Here is an 11,159-nt window from a genome sequence, read left to right on the forward strand (position 1 = left end):
TAATACTTCTCACAGATGTTTGTATCTGAAAATACCTTTATCATTTGCCTACAGTGATCATTTTTCCTGTTAAGGGCTTGATAATATGATAATATTATATAATATCAATAATATAATTCAATGATAACGGATGGGTCTGATCTGATTTGTCGACGTTATGATGTCTGAGAGATTGCGAGAAAAGCTTGTTGCAAGAAAAGTTGTCTGATAACCTATTCGTCTAAAACCATCCTAGTACAATTTGCTAGACACTGATCTCTAAGAATTACTTTGACGATTTTGAACGGATCGAATAATAAATACTTTGCAGTTAAATTCCACACCCCTCAATATCCGCCTACTGTTGTAACAGGAGCATACACTAACGGCTTCAAAAGGAGAGGTAGAGTGTCGGTTTCTTTATACTTGGAAGAAATAGAAATAAGATCAACTTAATTATTGCAGTGTTCTTCAGGCAGAAATATGAGCTATCAGACGAGTAAAAAGCAAAGCTGCTCTTAGAATTCTAGCGGATGCCTTCTGTTGTAACAAGAGCATACACTGACGTCTTCAAAAAGAGAGGAAAGGTGTCGGTTTCTTTATAGATGTAATCAAGATAAGATCAATCTATTTATTGCAGTGTTCTTCAAGTAGAAATATGAGCTATTAGACGAGTAAAAAGCAAAGCTCCAAGAGGAGAGGAAGGGTGCTGGTTTCTTTATAGAAAGAATCGAGATAATATCAACCTCATTATTGCAGTATTCTTCAGACAGAAATATCTGCTGCTAAAAGCAAAGCTGCTCTTAAGATACTAGCGGATGCCTTTACGATATCTATGTTAATTTGAAAGAGCCTGATGTTTTCAGGGGATGAAATCGAAATAGACGTCTTTACCGGTATCTCTCTTACTAATAGTTTGTCATTCCTTCAAAATTAACTGTATGAGAAACAGCAAATAAATAAATCACCTGTTAGACTCCGATATCTACCTTTCCTCTATATGATGATCAGCTTAGTAATAAGCTTTAGCAGAGAGCAAATAAGATTGATATTATCAGTTATTATAGGACTCTGAGCCTTCCTCATTTCCGAAGTTTAGGTCGATGACTACTGCAGAAGCTGTCATAGCGAAGATAAAGAATAGACACTCTTCCGATATTTACCGAGAATAGAGAGCGTTACTTCGGTCACAATCGAAATCGACGTATTTACCGGTATCTCTCTTACTAGTAGTATGAAAAAGACCGAATCAATAAAATCACCTGTTAAACCCCGATATCTACATTTTCTCTATATGATGCTCTTAGGTTAAGCTTAGTAATAAACTTCCGCAGAGAGAAAATAAAAATTTTATAATCAGCAATTACAGGACCCTGAGCCTTAGGCATTCATATCAGAAGTTTTGGTCTTGTCATAGTGAAGAGAAAGATTATAAACTATCCCAATATTTACCGAGAATAGAGAGCGTCACTTCGGTACTTTTTTTCTGTTGGCTATGGAGCAGCTATCTGGAATTAAGCTTTATCAAAGAAACCGGTTGGTTTTATTCTGGAAACAGAAAGAAATATGTACTTAATATAGACCGCTAGGGACACAAGTGAGCTACTCATGGAACCTAACATATTACTATCAATAAGGTTATCGGGGCAATATAGGTCTCGCAAATGTCCCTTTAAAGTATAATGGTCCAATGAAGAAGCATAACTCAAATAAATAACATCTTGTGCTCTCCCTCAACTTTATGTAATACATAATCTTTATTGCCAATAAGGCCGTCAAAGTGTTATAATTCAGATAGAGATCCTTCTGAAGTAGAATGGACCTCTTTTGGGTTAAATAAATAAGTTTTGCTATAAGGACGGCTTAATATTTTAAGTTCTCTTCCTCTCTTAAGTCGAACACTTTCTACTAGACCCTCGTAAAATATTGCCAACTGGCTTTTATGGCCTTACAAAAACAACAATTATAGACATCTCGTGTTGCTCGCATATTATAGCATAAAGTAACAAATCAGCTTTAGGCCTTTCGTTTTTTTTTCATACATATTCACTTTCTGTCAATATTTCATTTGAATTTAAATGGCTGTTTGTAGATTTAAACAATAGAAGCCTAAAATTTAACAACAATAAAAACCTAAAGTAGCTGCTAATATGTTTTTTTTTAGGTAAAGAGGACTTATGAGGAATCTTATAAATGATTAAATTTTAGGTTAGTAGGTATAGGATTTCAACACCTAAAATTACATTTTTAAACGTTAAAATTCTATCTTGAAGTTGAGATTCAATTTTCGTATTTCGTTAAAATATTTTACGTATGTATGTATGTATGTTTCTTTGTTTGTTTGTGTAGAGTGTATAAGGGTTTAGTGTAAATCGTTTAGCTGTATGATGTGTTTGGTATATATATAACTGTATATTGTACATAAAATATTTCCTCTTTTGTTGTTTTTTTAGGGGGATATGGCTTAAGTTATCAATATATTTTTTGATATATATTTTTATTCGAATTGTTTTTTTTTTTGTATTAAATATATAGTAGAATTAATGTCTTTATTACTGATATACATGTATATGTGTGTATGTGTTTGAGTGTTTATGTATGAGTTGATAAGTTATGTAGGTGTGTAGTTTTATGAGTAAAAGACTAGTAGTAGTAAATTTTTACTCTTTTTGTTCATACTGATTTCCTGTTAAAATTATATGCTTTTTATATGCATGTATGTATGTATGTATGTATGCTTTTTATGTAAGTATGTATGTATGTAAGAATGTCTATATGTTTATCATTATGACATGGCTGGCATTTAAAAATTGTTTATTTATGGCATTCGTAAATCTCTACTTTGCGATGACGACGATGGTGCCTCATCTGGACTGGGTGAGTCATCACCATGTGGTCGTATACGTACAATAGCACGTCGTGTATCTTCATTACGTTGCGGCATATAGAGACCGGTAGGTCCTGAATAACATGTTGTATTATTGCCGGATAGGCGTAGTTTTTTCCGTTTCACCATTAGTACTTTCGGTAAAGAGTTGTCCCAAATTTAATTGTGGTATATCGTAGAAAATGGTTAGTACGAGCATCATGGCAATGAGACCTGTAAGAAGAGGGAATTTGAATTAAAACATTTTTTGTCGATTGATATTGAATATGCTCTTGTCATAATGCTTGATTTGACGATGTTAAGATATCGGAAAGGATATAGCAAGAACTTGATCATGGTTTCAAATAATTTTAAGAAGAATAATAATGAACACTTGTAAATCATGCTTATTTGTACCATTGAATCTACGCTCCGGAACAATCTGACTCACACTGTAAACTCAGCGACAGCTGTATCAACCAAAAGAACTTTCGGCCACAGTCGAACTGTTACAAAGAGAACGTACCGACATCGGAAAGGATGAATAATTATAATTCTTACTATTAAATAATGTAAGGAGAGAGGACTCAAAATTGACCCCTTCAGAATCATGCCTACATTGAAGATCTTGACTATTAAAAATGTCTGAAGAAGTGAATATTCCTGACAAGACTCTAAATTTCAGTTTTCATATACTTAGACATAACTCTCAAAGTCTCTTCGATAAGACAAAATGGTTTCATTACTATTTCAATCCGCAATGAACTTATCCGACATTGTCACTGATTTGTCCGCCTTCATCTTGTCAACTTGACGTGTGAGATGCCCCACGCAGACCATTCTGGTAGAGGCTCATGACGAGCGCTTTTTAAGAGGTTTTTCCTCATCATTGAGATGGGACCTTTCAGATCCGCAAAGTTCTAAACCATCTGTTTTAAATCGACCAGCGTTTATCCCCGAATTGGGAGGTTTAGTGATCTACAATCACATCGAATGCTGAAGAATATACTTGGCAGAAGCTTGACAATAATAAAGTTGTAAAACTTGGAAAATTATTAACTGATCAGTTTGGAGACTGAGATTATTTGATGATGTTTTATTAAGATCGAAATGCAAAATTAACTCTTACTTAATCCATTCTAAGGAAAAAGGATCCAACTTACTTGTGTAAAAGGGCTGAACAGGATCTAAATACGACCTTGATCTGAGCACCACCGAGAGGCCTCAAAGTTAACCCAGCGAAGACCGACAAAGTTAATTACTTAGGTGTAATCCTTGATCGAAAATTTAAATAGAGGCACCACATAAAAGAGAGTATGTGTTATGCGCTATGTAGAAGAACCATTGGCCTGAAATGGGGCCTCAGACCTACTAAGACCCATTGGCTTTATAATAATGTAATTAGACCAATTCTTAGATAAAAAGTGTAAAAAAAATTACTGCAGGGAGTTCTGCGTACATACTTAAGTTTAGGTGTAAGTGGTGCCAAGAGCTCTACTTCAAGCAAGGCTCTGGAATCTTTGCTCGATACTACACCCATTGAAACATATATAAGATATGAGGCGGCCCTTTCAGGCGAACAGCTCGTAACTTAAGGCGAACTATCCAAAAGCGATTACAGCAAACGTCATCATAGGATATTTGTTATACACAATCATCGAACGTGTCCGATCGCATACCAGACACTGAATATGTCGTGAATTTGAAGCACTAATCCCAGATAGTATGGCATGGTCAAGCGGCACATTACCCATAGGAATACGGATACTTCTTAATAGGTAGACAATCACAACACTAGCTTCCAGGCAGGTCCAGGTCCGAGCGGTAGGTGTCGACACCGACAGACAGAAGACATTTAGGACGATATCAGGAGAAAGAGTTTAACCGAATACTATTCCTGTACCAGGCCACTCGGGAGTAGTCGGAAATGAAAGAGCGAATGGACTAGCGTAAAGAAAAGAGAGTTCGAGATAGTTAAGCTGACGAACGCAAAAGCATTCGACGCAACGAGGACTGAATTGAAATTATGCCCTCTTGGAATAATGCAATGGTGGATAGAACCACAAATAATCCAGGGGGTGACCCTAACGAGAAGCCTCCTCAACATGAGCAAGTCAGAGGTTAGTATGTTGTTACGTATTTTGAGTGGACACACTGGATTATAAGCGTAAATATACAAAATTGGACGTGCGGATTCAGGAGAATGTAGAACATGTGGAGAGAACAGTGAAACTCTGGAGTACTTTTTTTGTCATTGTCAAGAATTCATCGAAATAAGATCCAAATATCTTGGGAGTGATATTATTCCAGATATTATATTCCTGAATGGAAAATTCTTAGGAATTACGTCCGGGACACTGAATTTATGAACATCGTACGATACATTCATCGATCACTTTCTACCAACAAACATTTTTTATGAAAAGGCCTAGGTGGATTTCCTTAGAATTGATGTAATATATCCTAACCTCAAAATCTCCGTTATCGTTCTCATATAATATCCCGCCGAAGGGTCTACATTTCAACCAGATTGCTCTTATTTGATTGTAATTAAAGGCCAATTACATAACGGTTTAATTTATGTAATCCAGCCGAGAATATAGAAAAAAAAATAATAATCACAATTCAATTAAACTTACCCAAAACTAAATATGCTGTTATAAGCATTTTATAAATAGAACGATTATCAATCGATACACCATCGCCCGGTATATAATCGCCCAAACCAATGGTGGTCAATGAGATGAAACAATAATAGAAAGCATCCAAAACACCCCATGATGGTTCCAAATAGGCAAAAACAGCAGTGGGTATTGCAAAAAATAATACGGCCACAATTATAACTGTAATGAACAAATAAAATTGAAAATTTCATAAATAAATTACAACATTATAGCAACAAAAAAACAAAATTAAAACAATTACAATGTCCTACATAAGTATGTTTACAATGTACATACATTTACAATATATGCATACATATACCACGAATATACACTTGCAGTGAAATTACAACTTACCAACAATAGTCAAGTGCATGACTCGTATATTAAAGGGTTGATACAAGTGGCCCAGTTTCGAATTGAGTAAGCCCAACAACCAATTGGCTGGTATTAATAATTTCTCAACCATTGCACTTAACAGTACCAATGTCAGTGGTATACCTATGGCGGCATAAATCATGCAAAATATTTTGCCTGTTTGACTTAATGGTGTCACATGTCCATAGCCTGTAAAAGTTGTTATTTTATTTAAAGTGTTATTATTAAATATTTTTATTTGTGCCACTTAAAAAAAAAATAACATTCAAATTCAACTTACCGATAGTTGTCACCACTGTACTGGAGAAAAACAAAGCCTGACCAAAACTCCAGTTCATTTCGTTGGTGGCATTACGCAGTGGTGATATGCCACGATCATTAGCTGTTATAACAGCTTTAAGGAATTCCTCCAAGTCATCATCTGAAAGTCAGTGTGTGGAAAATATAATTAAGAAAAGGATTTGGAACAAATCTCTTTAAATAAAGATCTTTTTAAAAAGGATTTCTTAGAATCTATAGTCTTGACTATAGATCCGTCTATAGTCTTGACTATAGATCAGTGTATAGTCTTGACTATAGATCAGTCTATAATCTTGACTATAGATCAGTCTATAGTCTGTACTATATATCAGTCTATAGTTTGGACTATAGGTCAGTCTATAGTCTGGACTATAGATCAGTCTATAGTCTGGACTATAGATCAGTCTATAGTCTGGACTATAGATCAGTCTATAGTCTGAACTATAGATCAGTCTATAGTCTGAACTATAGACTATAGATCAGTCTATAGCCTGGACTATAGATCAGTCTATAGCCTGGACTATAGATCAGTCTATAGTCTGGACTATAGATCAGTCTATAGTCTGGACTATAGATCAGTCTATAGCCTGGACTATAGATCTGTCTACAGCCTGGACTATAGATCAGTCTAGAGTCTGTACTATAGATCAGTCTATAGTGTGGACTATAGATCAGCCTATAGCCTGGACTATAGATCAGTCTAGAGTCTGTACTATAGATCAGTCTATATTCTTGACTATAGATCAGTCCATAGTCTGGAATATAGATCAGTCCATAGTCTGGAATATAGATCAGTCCATAGTTTGGAATATAGATCAGTCTGTAGTCTGGACTATAGATCAGTCTGTAGTCTGGAGTATAGATCAGTACGTAGTCTGGACTATAGATCAGTCTGTAGTCTGGACTATAGATCAGTCTGTAGTCTGGACTATAGATCAGTCTATAGTCTGGACTATAGATCTGTCTATAGTCTGGACTATAGATCAGTCTATAGTCTGGACTATAGATCAGTCTATAGTCTGGACTATAGATCAGTCTATAGTCTGGACTATAGATCAGTCTATAGTCTGGACTATAGATCAGTCTATAGTCTGGACTATAGATCAGTCTATAGTCTGGACTATAGATCAGTTTATAGTCTGGACTATAGATCATTTTATAGTCTGGACTATAGATCAGTCTATAGTCTGGACTTTAGATCAGTCTATTGTCTGTACTAAAGATCAGTCTATAGTCTGGACTATAGATCAGTCTATAGTCTGGACTTTAGATCAGTCTATAGTCTGGACTTTAGATCAGTCTATAGTCTGTACTAAAGATCAGTCTATAGTCTGGACTATAGATCAGTCTATAGTCTGGACTATAGATCAGTCTATAGTCTGGACTATAGATCAGTCTATAGTCTAGACTATAGATAAGTCTATAGTCTGGACTATAGATCAGTCTATAGTCTGGACTATAGATCAGTCTATAGTCTGGACTATAGATCAGTCTATAGTCTGGACTATAGATCAGTCTATAGTCTGGACTATAGATCAGTCTATAGTCTGGACTATAGATCAGTCTATAGTCTGGGCTATAGATCAGGCTATAGTCTGGGCTATAGATCAGTGTATGGTCTGGGCTATAGATCAGTGTATGGTCTGGACTCTAGATCAGTCTATAGTCTGGACTATAGATCAGTCTATAGTCTGGACTATAGATCAGTCTAAAGTCTGGACTATAGATCAGTCTATAGTCTGGACTATAGATCAGTCTATAGTCTGGTCTATAGATAAGTCTATAGTATGGACTGTAGATCAGTCTATAGTCTGGACTCTAGATCAGTCTATAGTCTGTACTATAGTTCAGTCTATAGTCTTGACTATAAACAAGTTTATAGTCTAGACTAGAGGCTCAATATTGGGATAAAATTCGATATAAGGGCCAACTTCTGAAGTCATTATAGAGTAAATGGTAAACCACCAAGCGCCGCTATAGGGAATATTAGTTCCATGTCTGTTTCAGGAATCACACATTTTATATTTTAATACCAATTTATTTTGAGAAAAAAGTTTAAGATTAAAATTATTACTCAGCAACACTGATTTTAACACAATTTTATTTTTTAAACTTATTGGCCGTTTATTGAACTTGAAAATAAGAAACATATTTTTGTTTGAAATTTGATACTTTTCACAAAGACCTTGCTTAGCTATACATTATCTTCTACAAGTGTCTTTTATACATATATTTTGATATCAAATTTAAATGAGATGTAATAGCTTAATATATTAAAACATTAATTAAGTATTCAATAGACTATATTCATACCATTTATTTGTGGATATTTCATTAGGAAATTATTGCGCAAAATAGTAAGTTCATTGCGTTCGATCAGTTCAACAGGTGTTTCAATTATTTGAAAACTAACCGCACCAAGCATTAGAAAACAAACATAGAGAAAAACGAATGTGAAAAGTAAGGTGCGTTCTTTGCGATAATTCTTAAAAAATTGTACCGGTGAGGCAGACATCAAATGGGTTTCATCATTGTTGTTGTAATAACTGTTAGAGGGACGTAACAAACATATTGAGCCGAGATTAACACGCGTATTTAAACTTAAACCGTTTTGAGGTGCGGAGTTATTGTAAATATTTGGATCGGACATGGATATTAAGCGGCGAAAAGGGGGAGCATTAGAATTGTTTAAAACTGCTCCATTGGTATTATTGCTGATGGCATTACTATCAATTGGTAATTGAGTTTGTTGTTCGGCAATTTTATCTAGATCTTCATAACCTTTTAAAGTCATGTTAAATAGTTTTTCTTTAGATCTTTTTTCTTTTCTTTTAATTTAACTTAATTATTTGCACTTTTCTATTAGGTTAGTATTACAATACAAATTGCTTTTATTTTAGCTTTTCATTTAATTATTATCTTTGTTTGTATTTTAATTCTGATTTAATCCGCTTTCATTCTTTCGCGTTTTACCGTTATTGTTTATTCTGTATTTAAAATTGCACTAAATTTTTATTTTATGAATTGATATGTATAATTTTTTATTCTTAAGTTTTGTATCTCGAACTATAGCTTGTATTCTTCTTCATTCAATTCTAGTTGTGACTACCGACAGTGGCTCTCTGTTTACGAATTCTCTGAATACTAAGAGTGATGATTGTTTTGATATAAAATTCTACTTTATCGCTTAAAAAAAATAATAATTAAGAATTGTTTATTTCTGTGTGTATGTCGTTTTTTTTAATATTGCAGTTAAATATGAGACAAACAGAACAAACAGTTTGGGGCTAATCACAGTTTAGGATTTTCTTATCACTTATCTACAGAAATTAGATTTTCGAAATTTGTTTTTCGAAGTCAGTTTTCCATAGAAATTTGCTTTTCAAAGTTACTTTTGTATAGAAATTGGATTTTCGAAGTCACATAGAGAGATTTTTTTTAAAGAAGTTTTTTCTTTAAAGTCTCTTTTCGATAAAAATTTGTTATTCGAAGACAATTATTTTTTCGACTTTTCTAAAGAAATTTGTTTCAATGTCACTTTTCTATAGACGTATGTAGGTCTTTCGAAGTCACTTTCTATGAAAATTTGTCTTTTGAAGTAATTATACCCTACACCACTTTAGTGGGGAGGGTATATTAGATTTGTGCTGATGTTTGTAACATACAAAAATATTCGTCCAATCGGCTTAGAATCGTTTTCTGAGTCGATTAAGCTACGTCCGTCCGTCCGTCTGGCTGGCTGTCCATGTAAACCATAATTGGATGAAATTTGGCACGCACGTTTTATTTGACCCAAGGACGAAGCCTATTGAAAATGGTTAAAATCGGTCCATTATTTCACCTAGCTCCCATAGAACAGAACCCCCCCGAAAAGGTCTTCTGAGCTCATAATTATGTTAAATATACAGATATATCGATAAAATATGGCACAACTAAGTTTTATAGATGTCTTGATGACCCTGCCAAATTTCATAAAGATCGGGCCCCATTTGACCCTACCTCCCATACAAAGTCCCCTTCAGAAAATTACTTGAATGTCCCAAATTAACTTATAAACACAAATATCGCGATGAAATTCAGCACAATAAAATATTATATAAATATAAATATATTCACATAATTTTATCGGGCTTGGTCCATATTTGCCCCTAGCCCCCATATCTCTCTCTCTTTCAGAAAATTAGTTTTTCATCCATAAATTGCTTAAATGTATCGGAACAAGGGAATATTGAAGGTAAATGCTTTATTATGAAAAATAAATCACATTTAATATTCATAACTGGTGTAGGGTATCATATGGTCGGCCACGCCCGACTATACTTTCTTACTTGTTTTTCTGTTGGAATTAGTTTTTCGAAGACACTTTCTATAGAAATTGTTTTTTCGAAGTAACTTTCCTATTGAAATTTTCTTTTGAATTCACTTTCTTCAGGTTTTCAAAATCACTTTTTTTTTGATTTTTGAAGGCACTTTTTTATAGAAATTTGATTTTCGAAGTCACTTTTTTTATAAAAATGTTGTTTTTCGAAGTCATTTTTGTATTGCAATTAGTATTTAAAATCAATTGTATTTGTAATTTGTAGTTATTTAGTTAGTTAGTTAGTTAGTTAGTTAGTTAGTTAGTTAGTTAGTTAGTTAGTTAGTTAGTTAGTTAGTTAGTTAGTTAGTTAGTAGTAGTTAGTTAGTTAGTTAGTTAGTAGTTAGTTAGTTCGTTAGTTAGTTAGTTAGTTAGTTAGTTAGTTAGTTAGTTAGTTAGTTAGTTAGTTAGTAGTTAGTAGTTAGTTAGTTAGTAGTTAGTTAGTTAGTTAGTAGTTAGTTAGTTAGTTAGTTAGTTAGTTAGTTAGTTAGTTATTAGTTAGTAGTTAGTTAGTTAGTTAGTAGTTAGTTAGTTAGTTAGTTAGTTTAGTAGTTAGTTAGTTAGTTAGTAGTTAGTTAGTTAGTTAGTTAGTTAGTAGTTAGTTAGTTAGTAGTTA

General features: G+C 33.8%; 1 protein-coding gene across 1 annotated transcript; it reads right to left on the reverse strand.

The window, feature by feature from the left end:
* Nucleotides 1–1,142: 1,142 nt before the first annotated feature.
* LOC119607367 (potassium channel subfamily K member 1-like) lies at nucleotides 1,143–9,316 on the reverse strand. Its single transcript, XM_037961240.1, is given in 6 exon segments — nucleotides 1,143–2,980; nucleotides 2,982–3,079; nucleotides 5,485–5,688; nucleotides 5,866–6,075; nucleotides 6,167–6,307; nucleotides 8,500–9,316. Coding segments are annotated over 6 exon segments (1,317 nt in total). The 5' UTR covers nucleotides 8,981–9,316; the 3' UTR covers nucleotides 1,143–2,797.
* Between the last annotated feature and the right edge of the window lie 1,843 nt (nucleotides 9,317–11,159).

This window comes from Lucilia sericata, unplaced genomic scaffold (assembly GCF_015586225.1).
Source record: "Lucilia sericata isolate MDLA Ls3-8-SP2 unplaced genomic scaffold, ASM1558622v1 Contig000690F_arrow, whole genome shotgun sequence".
Lineage (NCBI taxonomy): Eukaryota > Metazoa > Arthropoda > Insecta > Diptera > Calliphoridae > Lucilia > Lucilia sericata.